This window comes from Streptopelia decaocto (assembly GCF_964273445.1).
Source record: "Streptopelia decaocto genome assembly, chromosome: Z".
In the NCBI taxonomy this organism is placed as follows: Eukaryota; Metazoa; Chordata; class Aves; order Columbiformes; family Columbidae; genus Streptopelia; species Streptopelia decaocto.
This window is the reverse complement of record NC_138657.1, coordinates 38,608,552-38,626,860: the sequence shown is the minus strand read 5'-3', so window position 1 is coordinate 38,626,860 and position 18,309 is coordinate 38,608,552. Positions and strand designations below refer to the sequence as shown.

Genomic DNA, 18,309 nt, shown 5'->3' with positions numbered 1-18,309 from the left:
GCAGCCCGACCCGGGGCACCGGTCGGCAGCCCGACCCGGGGCACCGGTCGGCAGCCCGACCCCGGGCACCGGTCGGCAGCCCGACCCCGGGCACCGGTCGGCAGCCCGACCCCGGGCACCGGTCGGCAGCCCGACCCCGGGCACCGGTCGGCAGCCCGACCCCGGGCACCGGTGCGCCGCTCCCTGCGAGTCCCCGCCCCGGGTGCCAGCTCCGACTGCGCATGCCCAGACGCCCCGCCCCGGGACGGGGGCGCGGCACACGTGCCGCCGGCGTGCGCGGGGGCAGGACAGGGCAGGAGGGAACGGGGCGCAGCGCGCTTGCGCGGGCGGCTGAGCGCATCCCGGCGCGCATGCGCTGTGGCGCGGGGGCGGGGCGGGGGACGTTATAGCGGTTCTGCCCCGGTACTGGCTGTGCTTCCTCCCTCATCATGGACGAGCAGAGAGTGAGTGCTGGTGGCGGCGGGTTGGGTTGAAAGGTGGGCAGCTGGCGGTGTCGCCGGGCTGCGGCGCGGGGGCTGCGGTCAGGAGCCGCGGTCAGGAGCCGCCGACGAGGCAAGCGAGGCATTTTCCCGGGTTGTCGGCGTCGCTCGGTGCTCGGCCTGGCTGCCTGAGGAGAGAGGCGGCGGGGGAAGAGTTGAACGTTTCACGCTGCCTTGTCTGCTGGCAGCAGGGGGGGAAAGGCGCCAGCCTCCCTGGGCTGTCATAAGAGTTCGGAAACTGCCTTGAGTGGAGCGGCACCGGAGCTGCGAGAGACCCCTCCGTGTCCGCTAGCTCCTGCAGTTGCTGCCTCTGAATGAAGTGCGGCCCTGGTGTAGAGCCCCTTCACACTGTGTATTCCTGTCATAAGTAATTACGGGCTATACATAGGCCCTTCTGTTTCCCATTGATGTAATCCTGTGTTGAAGGGAACTAATTAATAAAAGGGGTTTTTTTCTTTTTTTTCTTTTTTTTTTTCCCCCCCCTCTCTCTCCCTGTGCCTGCTATGCTATAATTATCTCCTTCATTTACTTGTTATCTGCTCCCTCAGGGGAATCACTGAGGAGCAGGCATGTGTCAAGCCAAGTGCAGGGCTTTCTAAAAATGATACTCTCTCCAAAAAGTTCTGACTCAGCCTTTCGGCCTTCAGTCTGTCATCCAAAAGGGCTTCTGTTACTGCCTCTGTGAAGACTATCCTTAGCTTGGAAGCTGGTTTGGGAGTAGGGTCTGGGTAACTAGTGCTGCTCATGGTTTGAAATGTGTAGATCACAGATGCTTGCTCTTTTAGTTGTTTGTGCACTGCCACTCCATATGCATCTAGGCTTTGGAAGATGAGATGTGAAATGCCAAAAGAGTGTGCTTCTAGTAGATACTATGTGAAATTGAGTCAGTCTGCCTTTGCCTGCTTTATGTAAGATTAGTCTCAGAGAAGGAGTAAATGAGGGCTGTAGTTGTTGTGGGTGCTCTGAGTGGATGTTCTTGAGTTGCATCATTGATCATACTTGAATTTCAGTGCTGCTCAGAGGTTCAGAATACAATAGTAAAATCACAGTTGATCTCGTATTTTAAAATACTTCGTTAATTTGCTGTTGTCACTGGTAGTGTTTTAAGTACTCCTTCAAACTCTGGCAACTTCAATTTGTGGACAAGTGCAGAAGATCAAATTAATGGAGGCTAAGTAAGTCCTCCTGCTTGAAATTCGGTCTGCACATGAAGGTTTGTCTGACACAGGATTTTGTCCTAGGCCTGACGCTGCTTCAGAAACTCTGTTTTGCATCTAATGATGTAATAAGACTTCAGTGTGATCCTGAGCAAGTTGATAAGTTGTTTCTTAAACAGAACTAATGTAATTATTTTGTTTATCCAAGTTTATTCTTTAACTTTTATGAGGTGCCTGTCTGTTTCAACAGGTGCTATGCGATGTTAGTTACTAGCTATTCAAAGAAGGGTATATTGTCTACTTGCATGCTCCTGACAAGAGTAGAAGCCACCACATGTGGGAGGTCTTCCTTTTCCATATCCTTCTATGTTCTTCATCCCATGTATATCCACAGTTACTTTACAAATGCCATATCTTTTTTTTTTTTTCTGCAAAGAGCGTATTTGATTCAGAGAACAAGAACAGTGAAGAGCAGTATTAAGCTTACTGACAGTAGCAAAAACAACTTCTGTAATGAACGTGCCATGATGTTTTTAAAACGAATTTGAAACTGACCTCAATATGTGCTAGCCAGAGAGAAAATAATGAAAAAATTGTTCATAATAGAATTCTATGAAGTACCATGTCTGTCAATGTGCCATAGATGTAAATTTCCTCCAGTGTAGAAATACCAATAAGCTTTAATGAGCTTGAAGTAACTTAGAATGTAAGCTTCAGCTGCTGCTTATGTTGGCAATTTCTCTAGCATGCTTTTAATTACATATAGTTGTAGTGACTTCTCAGAAAGTCCAGTTAAAGGGAGAAATGGCAACAGTGCATTGCTTTGAATTTGGCATGTGTCTTGGTATGTTCAGAAGGAAATCTATTTGTTATGTATTAGTGATTAGAAAAATACATTAGAAAATATTATGTAGTGGTTCCTAAAAGCTGACTTGTGCATTGGTGTTGAAGAAAAATTCTGTCTACAGCTGGTTGATATTTATAGGACTCTTTCATCTGCATTTGTAGAAGTCATCTAATCTTGTTAATGTTTGACCAACACTGGTGAAACTTCTGTTTAGAGAAATTTATAGCATGCTTTTTAACAGCCCTACTAATCCCTGTTTGGTTGGTTGGCTTTACCTTTAGTTGTAGTGCAAAACCTTGTTTGACAGCTGTCTTCTGGTTGCTGCCATATATTTGGCTCTGTAAAGGCTTTCTGAGCATTGTAGATCTTCACATGTAGATCTCTTCCTTTAATCATATATAACTATAAAAAACAAAAGCATTGTTCTTCAGTAATATGTACAAGAAGGCTTATTTTTGTTCCTTGTGGTGGAACAGACTAAGCACTAAAATCCTAGTTGAAAGAGGATTGAGAGTTTTCTTGTTCATCCAAATTGACAGTTATGTTTATAGGATCTAAGGCTTAACTGTGGGCTGTCTGACATGCAAAAACAATTGCCTGTGGTCAGTAGTGAATGCAGAAGCAGCTGGTTGGACAATGGTGTTTCATCTGCCAGTCCAATATGCACAAAATTGTCCTCGAACGTGTTCAGTTTTAGCCAGGCAATGAAAAGATTCTGTAATGAAGTGATCAAAACTGGCTATACTCTTTCTGAAACAAGCCAGTCGGATCCTGTTTTTCTTTCTTAGAATTCAAATTTCTGTCATTGCTCACCGATGCATTATATCTTTACATAACACTGTCACAATGCCTGTGGTAAAAGCAGTAAAATTTCACTTTCCTCTGCTAGTGGTTTAACTTTGTGAGCATGACACTATGCAAACAGGCAATGAGCTGGTGTACCAGATTCCTTACACAGGACGTAGTGTCAATGTTTGCTGTGGATGTTGTGAAAGGATAAAGTATTTTTCTTGTTTTTTAGCAAACAAATATGGTCTAAGTACTAAAGTGTTATTAAGAAATTGCTTATGGGAGGGACCTCTGCAGCATCTTTTTGGTAGTCTGGCTGTTTTTAAGGTGTGCTTATTAGCTCCCCATGCCTCAGTTTCCTAAATATTGTCAAGTAACAATGTTAAACTCAGCAGCTTGAAACTCTGAGTCCAACTGATTAATAATGTCTCAGTTGTAATTAAGCTAGCTTTCACTTTTTTGTAAGAGCCAAATATAGCAGTTTAGGGTCAGCTTTTTTTTAGAACTTATTATCAAGCAACCTGAATTAAATAACAGAAACTTTTTAGTTCCCTCCTCAGCTGGTTCTTTAATTGGAATATATAAATTATTCACTAAAATATTTTAACACTTATTCTATAAGTTTGTGATTCTGTGATAAGTTTAAAAATCACTGTTACAGATTTATTCTGTATATAGAAAAAGAAGTCAGATTAACTATTTAACGTGAGCTTCTTTTGACAATAGAGAATGATAGTTTTTCTTCTGTGTTAATTTTTACCAGGTTTTTTTGTGTTTGTTTGTGTGTGTGTGTGTTTTTTGTTTTTGTTGGTTTTTTTTTTTTTAATTGATTCTCTATTTGGTTGCACAGGCACTAGCTTTCTCATCTGGAGAATTATATATGGCAGAGTGTGATGCCAGTAGGTAGTCTGGTTTAGATGACATAGGAGTTGTAGTAACATTGCTAGTAAAGCATGTGAAAGAGTCGTGTATCACAAATCATTTTGATTTAACTTAAACAAATAACTGGAGATTTTTAATTTGGTGGAATGCTTCTTGGACCTTTGATGCTCTCTTTTCTAACATAATGTATTTCCTGATCCCATCTGAGTAAGAGCTGAATTCACCACAACTGGAATGTGTGCAATGAGTTTCTATGTATGTTGAAATGGTGATAGTTCAAAAAAGTTAAAAGGTTCTTTTACAACTTATGTCACTTCTTTTTGTAATTCTAGGAGACCTTGCAGAGGATTGTCTCTACTCTAGCAAACAAAAATGATGAAATTCACAACTTCATTGACATGCTGAACCATACAATAAAAAATGTTCAGGTATATATATTAATACTCATCGGTTGTAGCTGAGAGGGGAACAGCTTTCCAGTTTTGTCAGTTTTGTACTGCTTGGTTAGTATATAAGGCATGGGCTATAAGAATCCAGTTTAAAATATATTATCATGTTGGAACCAGATAGAAAAGCATTTTATTTTTGAGTTTGTCTCTAGTTGAAAGGTATGATGATCTTGCTTTTCATGCCAAAAGCTGTTGTAGGATTTAATTTGTATGGATGAGAGAATCTGGATTTTTATGCCAGAACTCAAACTCCTGTTAGGTGGAAGTAGTCTCTTTTTTAGATTTTTAGTCTGCTTGGCAGACCGAAAAATGATAGCATTTCTGATACTTGAGAGAAAATGTTTTGCTTTTTTGTTTTTTGGTAGTTGTAAATTGAGAAAATTATGTTAGACCTATTTTTTTAGAGCACCTACACTAGGATGAGGTTTATGTTCCTTTAGCCCATCAATAAGCCTTAAGTTGTTTGTTATGGGTTAAAGCTGAGCTAATTTAACTGCAGAAATGGAAGTTATCTAGCAGATCTTTAAGCTGGCTTTTTGAGTGCAGTTTTTGATGTCAAATGAAATAAATTTTATATGGAGCTGGATAACTATCTCCTTACAAATATCTAGCAATCCATGTATAACTTTGAGAGGGAACGAGTTTGAATATAATGGAATTTTCATGGATTTCAGTCTTCAGGGTCCTGATGTGAAGTCTGCTTAGGAGGTGTCCATCATTCTTATTTTTTTTCCTCCCTTGGTAAGATGAGGAACAGTAACAAGGAATATAATGGTCATAGTAAAGTATGTTTGGACAAACAACGTGATTTTCAGTCTAAAAAACTAGTCTGCATTTTTTCCAATACAAATTGCAACAATTTCAATTCTCTTCTTAGATAAACTCTTCTAATGCAATCAGCGAGCTGGATGAAGAATTTGATGGTCTGTATTCTGTTTTGGATGAGATGAAGGGGAGTATGACCAACACTATTCAGCAAGAAGAGGCTTCTAAAATTCAAGCCCTACAGGTAACTGTGTAACTACATCTGTAAATTTTTGCAGCTAAGTGGAAACAATTTTAAACTGCTATTTTAAATCTCAGCTGAAAGTAGGATTTTGATAGTGTTGCAAGAAATGCAGGAAGTGCAAGGTAAATGTGTTCTTTGATATAAGTACTCCTCTGCTCCCTTCTTCTAGGGTACTTTATAGTCTCTAGCATATTTATGTTCTCAATCTTGTTATGTAAAAAGAAGGTGATATTATCTGTAGAGCTTCCAGCTGGCAAGCGGCTGCATAGGAGCAAGATTTGGATATGTTTACTACCTTCAAAATTGTGAATATCTTCTGGACTGAAACTGGTTTCTTTCTCCAGTTTGGAATATGAGCATCTGATCCTGTAAACATGCCTAAGTGATATGCTCAGGCTTGAATTTGGAGTCAAGAATGATACCAGGTATCCTAAGCACAGAGGCTAGTCTCCTATTGACAGAACTGACCATCCTCCACCTGTTAATATCAAGCAAATTGTATATGCACACTGGAAGACATATGGGAATTGCTTGGGCGCAGGTTACCGTGGAGCCTGCTACTAAACCTACTACGTGAACTTCACCGGTTTGTAGTTGTACAATTTCATGCCGGCAAATCTTTCCAATCAGTTTCAGAAAAATAGAAACAAACATACCTTTCTGTATAAAGTCTGTTTTTCCAGTAGCCTGTATCAAGTTGGCTCTAGCTTTCAGAAAGACGGGTTGTATGGGACCAAAGGACAGTTAAATCTTTTAAGCAGAAGCTCTTTCTCCAGCTATTTTCTTTATATGATCCTAGTTGCAACATTCTTCTGTCTAGTTCTTCTTGCTTATGCAAAGCTATAAGGAAGATGTTTGTTTCTGAAAAACTTCACCTTCTCATGTCTAGTCAGCTTAAAGAAGTTTTAGGAGCAGTGTCTGGAAACAAATCCCATAGACTTCTTTAAGGACTGCTTTATGTTCATACTTAAAGACTAAGTGTAAAACATTCCAGAACTTCTGGGTGCACAACTTAAGTTAAACATGTATGTGCACTTTTCTATCTGCAGTTTAATCTTTCTCCCCAGATGTCTGTCTTAAGTCCTTCTGAAGCTTCTCAACAGACAGAGGTCTACCCACATCCAGGGACACTGAGGACTTAAATGCTTAAAGAAAGTGCTTCTAAATGACCAGCTCACAGAAGAAATTCAACTGTGGCATCTATCAATTATTCTGTCTTCTAGTGAAGAAAAAGTAAACTTAAACTTGCAAGTAATGATTCTATAGCTGAAAACTGGTTTGATAGTTACTCATCAGGCAGTTTGACTTGAACATTTAAGTTTTCTTTTAATTCTGTTACTATCTGTTAATTTTCTGATAATTAATCTGATTTGATCAAGCTTGGGTGTTGTTGAACCGAGTTCTTCTGAAAGTTTGTTAGAGTGGTACGGCTCTATCAAGAACTGTTGCCTGGTGTCTGTGTTGAACAACTGAGTTGCTGCTTGGTCAGAAGAAGATGAAGCCAAGTGGAATGTTACAGGTCACTGACACAGATATTAAGTGCCCTAATTATCTTTTGGTTGAGGCTGTTCACTAGCCACAGGCCCAAGGACATTCTCTTTACTTGATGACAGACTAAGGTTCCTCTGTAACTGAGGCACTGCAGAAGTGCTTTTCATAACACTCAATCCACCAAACCAAACTAACAGATGAAAACTGTTGCATTGAATGTATTAGTCCAAGCTGTTATCTTTTACTGGAACTGGAAATTAACTTTATATGAAGGAAATAAGGAACTTCAGTGAGGTATAAACATCCTGTTTAAAGGAATTTACTTGCTTAATTTATTATCCTCTTGAAGTGCTTGTACTGTAATTAGCCTTTTGTAGTTGATTAGATGTCCTTGTTGAGAATAAGTTTTAACTTAAAATACTGGGGCTACATAACGAGCAAAAAGGCTGAGGATTTAATTTTTAGACTGATTCCTCCCAAATAATTTATTTGGAAGTTAAGGCTGAAAATTAGAAATTCTCCTTAAACTCTTGCTTTGAAAAATATATTGCTACATTTTTGGGCAGTGTATTTTAATGACACTGAGGTATTTATTTTCAACTTCCAAATGTTGATACTTCTCAGTGCAATGCTAATGTAAGCATTCAGTTACCATGCCATTTCTGCAAAGCTGTTTAAAAATGCCTCTGGCCATTTGCTTTTCTCTTTTGAGGTGTTTGCCTGGGATGTTTTGACAGTATCATTGTATATCTGAGTTTGTGAGTGCTGGATCTCCCTCAAAGAGGAGAGCAGCTGTTTTAGATGAATGCCAGCTTGCATTAATGGCATGCTTCAGAAAACTGCGTACAAACTTCTAGCTGTTGGACTGTTCCCTTACTGCTGTTTTATTCTTATCAGTAAATCCAAGAAGTAGCTGGCCCAAGTCAACTTGCCACACTTGCCAAAACTAGTTACACTTCTGAAGTGCTTGAGAGTGGTCTGGTCTGAAAATTGATGCAACTGTTGGTTTCTTTTGAGACAGTGACTGCTTTAGAGCAAGCTGTCTTTCCTGAAGTGTTTAAAGAAAAAATAATTACTTGCTCTTGGCTTGTTCTGAGATATTACAGTAATGTCACATGAGTAGAAAAACAGCTGTAGTTTGAATGGCACTGCAAAAGCTGCTCTCAGGTTTGAAATGTGCATATTGTTTAATCTACAGTATGTCTAAGATCTTTCAGTGTAGTCAAAACTAGTCTTTCTAGGGGTATATCCATAGTATGTAATACTGGAAGTTCTTTGTGGTCTGTTTTACATACTGTAAATGGTAGTTTACTAATGACAGAGTTTTAGGTAATCTGAAATAAATTTCTGCCCTTCTTCTTCTGTTCCCCTTCCTCTACTATACCTATTTGTTATGCAGCAATATTGATTTTCAGGATTGTCTTGCAAAAATTTTAGAGCTGATTGGGAATAAAATAATTGCTTTTTTCAAGGCTACTGCTACATTAAACAATATCAGTTCATTGAAGTGCAGGTCTGTAAATAGAAATTGTAGTGCACACAGAGGTAAGCATTTCTTTGCTTCTGAAATCCTGATGTTGGGAGAACCAGGTCTTAAAAGGAAATCTGGTTTTTAAGTCAGACTTCATCTCCTGTCTGACTTTTCCTTCTTTTGGATTTATAGGATATGCCATGTATCTGTGTACAATTCCCAAGCACAGTGAAGTTCTGCTTATCATGATGTGACAGAGGTAGTAGCCTTCATTAGATAAGGTAACAAGTTGTTAAAAATGGATGACAAAGCCACAAGATTCAAGTACAGCTAGTTTATAAACCACTTTTTAAAATGTGAATACATCAAATTATTATTTCTGTTTTTACTTCAGGATCAGCTTAGCCAGTGTAATGATGCCCTAGAGAGTTCTGAAGAGCTGCTGGAACTTGCTGTGCAGTCACTGGACATAAAGGACCCTGAGGAATTCTTGAAGGTAGAAAACATGATGTGCATAAGGCAGATGTTGGTATTTGTCTCAGCTGGAAATATCCTTTGCATTACTGTACTGGACCTTGCAAACTTAGCAGAAATACTGAGAGTAAAGATAGAGAGGCATGTAAAAATACAGTTAATGCTCTGTTGAGAAGGCCAAGTCAAGCACTACAGTCTTGAATTCTTATGCAATCTCTAATAAAATTAGTTTTTCTTATTTAGAGTGAGGGGGCAGGGAAAGGAATGCCTTCTCCTGGACAGCTGTCTGTGTTAAACAAATCTGCACTGATGCTAGCTAAGTGAGCCCAGAAAGTGAGGGTAAAATAAATCTCTATAAAACTGAACCAAGACTTACAAAATGTGTGATGGCCATTGCTCAAAACTGTGGCAAGTGACCCATCAGTTGCCCAGTACTATTAGAATATACCTGCAGAGAGCCTCTATATTCTAGCTGCAGTCATCTGTGGATGATAAGGTGTTTCTTTTGCAGAACTTAGTGCAAACTTTAGTTTGCAACCCTGAACTCTAAAGCTCTCCTGAAACCATCCTGTGAAACTGAATTCAGGGCAACTCTTTCTCTATTCCCCAAAACCTTCTAATGGATTTGATATTGTGTAGGCAAGTGCCTGATTTGGACCTCACATTGTGATTCCAATACAAATAATAATGTACTTTACTACAGCAGACTTGCAGATAAGGTGACATGTATCTAACTGGAAGAATATGCTTACAAATTAATAAAACAGTTGTACATATACACACTCAGTATACTAGGCTTGCTGTTATCCTCATGTTAGTAGTGAGGTCAGCCACACCACATCCAAGACCTGATTGCTTTTGCCTTCCTGCATTTTAACAGGAACAAGGACACAAAGTATTCCACATATACATATTCCACATATATTCCACAAAGAGCAAGCAGGAAAGCCATTTTACTCTGCCAGTTACACCTTTTTGGCATCATGTTTATGTGCTGTTGTGCTTCCAGAGTGTCAACTATTTTTCTTGAACAGTGACAGTTGCTAAACAGAGTATTTTTCTTAGTATTTCAGTTTGAGTTGTCCCTTCTGTCTTGCCATAGTGATATGTAAAGATGAAGTTAGCTCTTGAGCATTATGCAGAATGTTGCTTTGAATTAACTGCAAGTTGTTCCCTTTCAGATGTCTCTAGTGCTTTTTAAAATTAAATATACTAAGGAAAGTTATTTGAGTGTTTTCTGGGGAGAAAGTCTCTTTAAATTTGGGGTCTGAGCCTTAAGACACTGAAATCCAATTCAGTGAACTCTAATACCCAGGATTTGAAACTTGTATTACAGTAGCTTGCACTTGTAAATGTGCCTTTGGGTATGGCATTTAAGGCGTATTGCCTTGGCTATTCGCTGGCTAAATCTATTGCTCTGCTACTAAGAATACCAAGCATTCCTGAAAGGGCAGCTCCAGCTCTGACTATCTTTTATTGTCACAGGTTTTCTTTGGATCCTCTAATAAATCAGTTCAGGAGAAACCAGCATAACACTAAACTATGATTATTGGAGTAATTAGTTACTCCTGTGGAGATTCCAATTGGACTTAACAGGGAAATTGTTCATGGTGAGAACAATCAGCTATTGGAATCATCTCCCCAGGGAAGTGGTGTGTTCACCAACATTGAACACTTTTCAAATTCAGCTGGACAGGGTGCTATGCCATCTTGTCTAGACTCTGCTTTTGCCAAGAAAGGTTGGACCAGATAATCTTTGTGTTCCCAACCTTGTGTTCTGTGATTTTTTTATTTTTTTTTTTAAAATACGTTTTTTCAATATTAGATTTTTGGTGGCTTTATTCACTAAACTGGTTTACCTGGAAGTCAAAAGAACATGAATACCAGCACACAAGAGGGTTCAGTGGTTAAATAGGATGTGATTTGACACTGCTAGGCAGCTCATCTGGAATGGGCTGATATCCTTCTTTGGTAGTAGCGTGGAAACAAACTAAATTCAGATGAGTTAATCCAGGACGGTCTTGCAGAAGACGGTTCATGGAGTGCTGGGTACCACATGTTCTGCAAGATGTAAAGGTTATGAAGAAGGCTCTTGTTTTTCAGTAGCTCTTTTTCCTCTACAGTTGTAGAAAACTACAGTTTCCTCTACATGTAGGAAAATCAGTCAGTAGTTTTTGCAGTAACTTTGGTTTGAGGTAAAACAAAGCTATCTCTTAGGCTAAATTATTTCTAAACACTTTTTTCCACTCCTACTTTGTGAATACAAAATTGGTTTTACAGCAGGAACAACTGTGATATGTTGGTGGTGAGTATGTGTTCACCCCTATCCATTGAGTGTGCAGTGTATTCAGTGAAAAAATTGGAAGTCCTCCACTTCTGTTTGATTTTAAACTGAGAAGTTGCCTAATGTTTCTTGTCTCCTCTTTGGAAGGGAAAGTAGTTCAGCTGAATGGCAACTAGATCAAGTAGGAACATGAAATCCAAACATGGATTCAACACACCTAACTAAGCCATCTCTGCTTCAATAAGATTTTGTCTTAGGTTTGCAATTCCTCTTGGTGAAGGACAGAGATTTTGTCTTTCCAAATGCCAGTTAATGTTTATCTTTGAAATATGCCATCACCACTTTTGCATCTGCTTCTGTGGTGTCATTTAAATTCTGTGAAAAACTACATTCTGTGTTTTTGAGCAGGGCCGTATGGAGAGAGCCTTTTAGGAAGCTTTGCTGGAATAGTACAATGACTTTCAGAGGAAAAGTTAAAGCAGGTCCTATTTTTTTATTCTCTGTTAGAGTGTACATACTATTATGTATGGCCAAACAAGTTGGGTATAGTTATGTGCCACTAATAAGCACTCTATAGTTTCACAGAAAATACTATATTATTACTGACTTGGTCATGTAGTTTTTAAAATGTTGTGGAGAGTAACTTAACTGATAAGAGAAACTAGAAGAGACGAAGTCACACCCGGAAAGTTGAGTAATTTGGAATTGGTTTGGTGTGGTTTTTGAGATCATTTTTTCCCAGGTTACAGTTCTAACCTATACTATTAACATGCTGTATAGGAAAATGTAGTTTGATACAATTGTTAAATTCATTTTAATGTTCAAATCTGACAAATACAGCTGAGATTGTCATAGACTTCTTGCATGGTGCTGCCATTGATATTTGCATGGAAATACTAACTACTTTCTTTCTCTTCTCCCTGACATGCATCAAGACTGCCAGACAGATCAAAGATAGGTACAGTACAAAGTCTATCGCTTTTGTGTCTTGGAATTAATCTTAAATTGCTTAAAAATGCCTTTATTTTGAAAGGGTCATAGTCAGCATATATAAATTCATTGACTCTTTCCTAAGTGTTTGTTGTGACAATATGACTTTTGAAAGAGAACTAAAATCTTTTATGCTTCTCCTGTAGTGTTTTTCCTTGCAGGCTGGTGACCTTTCATACCTTAATAAAGAGAGGGCTTTTTTTAACACAGGGAAGTAGAGCCCTGGAGCAACGATGATGATGATGATGATTATCATTTTTTTTTCTTTAAGTACATATAAGTATATCATTAATACACTATATAATTACTTACTAAACTTCTGGTTTATTATTAATACCTGATGGCTGAAATTTAATAATGTGTCAAGCTGATTCTGTCCCTTTAAATTATGGGAAAATCTAGTTGTTTGTTTTAAGTACTTACTAACGTTTGCTAACTAATATTCTTTTTGAATATAAAAAGTCTTGTAGCTGTTGAAATATTTCTAGTGACACCACTGACTGATGTCAGTGAAATTGCTATTTCTTGTAGCTTTTCTTTGAACTGTCTTCAAACTATTGTTTTACTGTTTCAAAATAAATGCTAGGACCATTTTTCTTCACTTGGAAGAATAACTACATTCTGGGAGTGTGACCTTCTCATTCAGAAAACTTCATGTGATATGCTAATATTTTGGAAGATGGCTCACAAGGTGTTTCCAGCATATGTTGCTTTTATGGATCAAATATGTTGGCTTTCAGTTTACAGGTTTTCAGGGAAGGATCTAGTTGTCTAAATTCTATGAAGTTTTGTGTAAAATGAGTAATTGCTAGAAAAATCAATCTTTTCCAAGGGGTATGGGGATATAGCGGAAGATTTGGCGAGGAGATTAGTTGAATGTAAATACGCTCAAGTGACTTGCACCTGTCTGTCGAAAAAGCACATATATCACACTAATTGTTTTACTGACCTTGTGTGCTTGATGAGTAGAACCTCTGTGTTAGATAACATAGGCCTGTGAGAAACTCTAGGCACCTTATCACTGTCTGAGATTCCTGCTTTGTTGTGAGAAAGAGTGGGAGGCTGTGCCTGCCTGAAGCCTTGAAATACAGGAGGCCTCAGCAGGCCCAGTGATCTTCCAGCAGGGCTGAATTTACCAGCACCTGCATCCCTGCTTGTGTCACCTCTGCCTGGGAGCTCAGGTTTGGCTTTGGAGATCCCCCGGTAGAGAGGTTACTAAAGTAAAACTTGCTCTTTGCAATGCATTTGTGGCCTCTGGCTCTTTTTGCAATGTGCCTGTGTATGTGTACACACAAGGGTAAAGATTTAGTGTCCTTAACAGATTAGAGGGATAGTGGCAATGATAGGAATCTTAACACTTTTTATCTGTAATAAGCGTCATCCTACTCTTTTAGTTTCTTGAAATGCTGTGTGATCTAATCCTTTTTAGTCAATTGTGGCTGGTTCTCTAAGATTGGTGCCTAAGTAGAATTCAAAAAGCTTTCTGAAGCTGACTACTCAGTGTTCTCTTACTGCTAACCAGAATATTGTTATTCCTTAAGAGGTTTACTCTACCTGTCTGGCTGGCGATGGATTCTGCTAGGCAACCCATACTGAATTTCAGAACATCAACTGTTCTGAAATCAACTGAACATCAACTGTTGCGTGAAATGAATTGATCTCTTTTATGAGGTTCATTTCACTGCCATAACTGTCTTATATCCACAAACTGTTACGCTTGTCACTCTTGACATGCTTATATCTTTAATACTCAACTTCATACTTCCTCTTTCTTGTTCGCTAGCTAATTTTTTGGGGTTTTTTGCCATTCTTTAATGTACCTGTAGTTAGCACTCAATCTCTCATATGTACTAGTGAAGTACTTAATGCGTATCACTACCTGTGAGCTATTAGGTGTTTTGAAAGTTCCACCTTTAAGGTGTAAATTGAATAAAAGTTTTTTACAGTTGACTTTCTTTTGTGGTGTGTATATCACTTTCTAGTTAAAAATCTCTTTTTTTAAAGCAGGAGTTAGAACCTGTGTGGTCTGAATCAAGATTATTCAAATTCTGTGTGGCCTGTTGTCTTCAGAGTTGCAGAACTATACAAGAGACTTGTCCTCCTCTTTTTTTAGCCGTCTAGTTGATGGAGTACAGGAGTGTCTTAGGACTATTCAGAATAAATACTAAGTTAGGACTTCAAAAGTGGAAGTGAGAGCTGTGCTTCGGTGTCTCTTGTAAGACTGATCTGATACTTGAATCTTCCAAAATAAGGTGCTGTCTGCAATCTAAACATTTCTTCCTCCCCTGATGAGATCAGAGGTAGATATGAAATCAGAATATTCACCTTGTTCACTGCTATTTATAAATATCTCTAAGCAATATTTAACAAGTGAAAACATGTTCCCTGTTGGAGCTAACGGGTGGATCTCGTCCAGAAAAGTATTTGGACTGTCTTAAACTAAAGTTTTAAGTTTCATAGTTCTTTGTATATAAAATGTGATCCTGATTCTGTGGTGCTTTAGATTTTTCGCACTTCTTGATTTTGTGTAAAGTGATGAGTTTTGTGTTGTCTCCTATCTAAGTTTTTTCACTAGTAAAAGAAGTTGTAAGCTCTTCTCTAGTTGCTTCTTGTGTTGCTTTACCTAGTAATATGGAACAACTAGGATGTTGCACAATATTCTCTTTGAGACAGTCACACTAGCAAAACTTTCTATTTTGGAGTCTGTGCTGAATGGTAAAGAGTTATCTATTAGAAAAATCTTATGCTCTTTGATCAGTATTTTGGTTAACAGTTTGAAATTAACGATACAGATTATCTGATTGCTGTTTTTGAAAATGGCTGTAAGACTTAACCAATGCAAAACACATTTTGCTAATGATGCTTTCTTGACTTCAGAGTCACAATGGCTTCAGCGTTCCGCATTTCTCTGAAACCAAAGGTCAGTGATAGTATGTCTCATTTGATGGTGGACTTCACTCTGGAAAGGCGCATGCTCCAGGCTGTAAAGTTTTTGCCAGGTAAAAACTGTACACAGTGAGTTTAGTTTGTTACTACATTAATAACTTACATTTACAAAAACAAGCAAAACAAAACCACACCTCTTGCACCCTAATAAGCAAATTTTTCAGAGTACCTAAACTCATTCTTATTCATTGGATGTTAAGCTGGATGGATACCTTACGGATAAAAGAGTTTTCAAGCTTGATTGTGTTAATTTCTGCATAGTATAGCATTTCAGAAAATAGCATTGATCTCAGAATTGAGAATGAGTCTTCCACACTGTTTTTTTTTTCTTGAGTTGTCAGTTTCTCTTCCTGAAGTTATCTTAAATTTCTCAAGGCTGTACATGCTAGCTTGATGTTTAGTGATACTCTGAAGTCCTAGTTGTCTGCAGTAGTGTTATGCATGGAACTGTAAGCTGATACGTCACAAGAGTGTAGATAGGGTCTGAAATGCAAGAGAGGGCTAATCTACTAGGGCAGTGATATTACCACAATACAAAATGTGTATTGATGCATTTATTTGTTTCTGTTTGAAAGTAAAGTGCAGTATTCCAGTATATATCTTTCACAGCTTTATATTCATATTGCTTTCCTATTTGAACCACTTTGCCCTTGACTGATACCAAGAGTATATTCACAAGAATACTGCTGGCAGGGATGTAAATTGTTTTGTCTCTAGGTCACTAATCCAAATCTGTTATGGACTTGGCAGCATCAGTTTACATTTCTACCCATTTGTCTTGCATGCTGTAGATACAGTATGTGGTAGCAGGTGTAGTAAATTACCAATGTTATTCTTGGTGGTCAGCTAGCAGTGTCTTGGCAGATATTCACATTTTAGTCTTAAACTCTGGGTGGCAATCATTGCTCTGTACTTCACAGATAAGGGAACAGGCTAAATAAGCTGATCATAGTGCATCTATTTAACAGGAATGGGAGTGTTAAGATCTAATAGCAAGCATGAACAAAATCTTGTATCTACATGAAGGTACTATTTAGTATGGCCCTTCTTATACATGCATTTTCCTTATCAAATATGTAGAAATTTAAATTGTTTGTGCCTTTGATTTGTAAACAGGAACACTAATTCTCTGGGTATTAATTTGTATCAATCTTGCTTTCTTCTACTGTAGTGCTGAGCTATCAATGACACCAGATATGGATAGTTCAAACTGTTGCAAGTGAAATTGCATTGAGCACTGGTAGAACTCCATACATCAGGAAATACTCATGTCCTGTTAGGGGAAGTTGAAAACAGGTTTGGTGGTGTGGTAACACAGGCATTTGAACATTGCTTGCCAGAATTAAATTGAAGATTTGGTCATTCCAAACACATGTGAGACTATCTGGTAGCTTATATTATACCACGACAAAAATAATTGGGGCAGTTAGCTAAATTTATGGGTACTTGTCCTCATCTTTTGTCTAAGAAGACAAAACACAGGCTTGTGTTCTGAAATACTTGTCTTCATCTTAGTTTTTCTTTTGCCTGAGAAGAGATCTTACTGATGTTATTCTGAAATTATTGTTGGATGACTTTGAAATTTGATGGAAATGTGTGTGATTAACAACTTGAGAATTAATCATGGTTTAACTCTGGCAAGCAGGTAAGCACTGCACAGCTGCTTGCTCAGTCCCCCCTGCTGCAGGAGGATGGGGAGGAAAATCAGAAGGGTAAAAGTGACAACTTGTAGCTTGAGACAAAGGCAGTTTAATAGGTAAAGCAAAAGCTGCACATGTAAGTGAATTCATTCACTACTTCTCATTGTCTGGCAGGCATTCAGCCATCTCCAGTAAAACACAGTTCTGTCACATGTAAGAGTTACTTGGGAAGACAAAATGCTATCACTCCAAACATCCCCCCCGCTTCTTCTTTCTGCAGCTTGTATTGGTGAGCATGATGTCATAGGGTGTGGAATATCCCTTTAGTCTGTTGGGGTCAGCTATCCCAGCTATATCCTTTCCCAGTTTCCTGTGCCCCCACTTGCTGATGTGGTGGTGTGAGAAGCAGAAAAGGTCTCAATGCTGCTTGGCAACAACTAAAACACATCTGTTATCAAAACTGTTGAAATCACAAATTCAAAGAATAGCACCATGCAAGCCTCTGTGAAGAAATGTAACTCTGTCCCAGCCAAAACCAGTACAGACTTGAATATTTTTGCTTTCAGTCTCTGCTGTTCTCAAGTTTTTTATACCTATACCACTAGTTTCAGTGTAATTCCTGCTTGGCTTCAACTGCAGGGATGTGAAAGGAAAAATGGTGTGTTTCAGTAGTGCTAGGTTAGAATATTCTTCCTGTGCAGTGTTTTTCTAAATGTAGGTTCATAATTCTAAGACCACTCCAGCATGCCATTTTACTGCTTCCAGAAGGGGAGCAGGTGAACTTATTGACAAACATCTAGAAAATGTGATGCAAATGTTCGCTCTAGAGCTAATGCCTATTTGTTTTGTAAAATGCTTGTTAAGTTAATATGTTATGCACGTGCTTTGCTAATGGAATAGATTCTCTAAAAGGAATGAGTGTTCCTGGGCCAAGGGCAACTTCTGAGCTCTATAAATCCAAGGAGAACAGATTAGTATTTAGTCCATTAACTTCTTTAAACTGAACTGTATATTTATCTTTCTGCAGTCCCTAAAGCTCCAGAGATAGATCTAGCAGCATGTCTGGTTGCTGATAACTGCATAACAGTAGCATGGAGAATGCCTGAAGAAGACAGTAGAGTTGATCATTTTATACTAGAGTATAAGAAAACCAACTTCGATGGGCTTCCACGAGTAAAAGATGAACAACGTTGGGAACTCATAGACTATATTAAAGCCACTGAATATACGTTATCAGGTAAAGGTTTTTTATACCTCAGACCCAAGAATATTTATTAAACTCTTTATGGTTGGAACTAAATACCCATTTTCCGGTATGTAATGTAGCTTCCATTGTTTCATATTAGTCTTGAATGATTTGTACAATAATGGCTCTGCTTTTTATTTTGACTTTGAGGTTTT

The 18,309-nt window shown here is 38.6% G+C and overlaps 1 protein-coding gene across 10 annotated transcripts in view; it reads left to right on the top strand.

Moving 5' to 3' along the window:
• The first annotated feature begins 375 nt into the window (after window positions 1–375).
• Window positions 376–18,309, top strand: part of FSD1L (fibronectin type III and SPRY domain containing 1 like) — a 34,701-nt gene continuing 16,767 nt past the window's right edge. For all 10 annotated transcript variants that reach the window (XR_014186304.1, XR_014186305.1, XR_014186306.1 and 7 more), the window contains exons 1-7: window positions 376–443; window positions 4,487–4,582; window positions 5,481–5,612; window positions 8,969–9,070; window positions 12,268–12,290; window positions 15,200–15,321; window positions 17,936–18,145. Coding sequence is in view for 5 of the 10 variants with exons in the window: in XM_082075589.1 (XP_081931715.1) it covers window positions 429–443; window positions 4,487–4,582; window positions 5,481–5,612; window positions 8,969–9,070; window positions 12,268–12,290; window positions 15,200–15,321; window positions 17,936–18,145 (700 nt within the window). In the remaining 5 variants the exon portion in view is untranslated. The remainder of the gene's footprint in view (window positions 444–4,486; window positions 4,583–5,480; window positions 5,613–8,968; window positions 9,071–12,267; window positions 12,291–15,199; window positions 15,322–17,935; window positions 18,146–18,309) is intronic.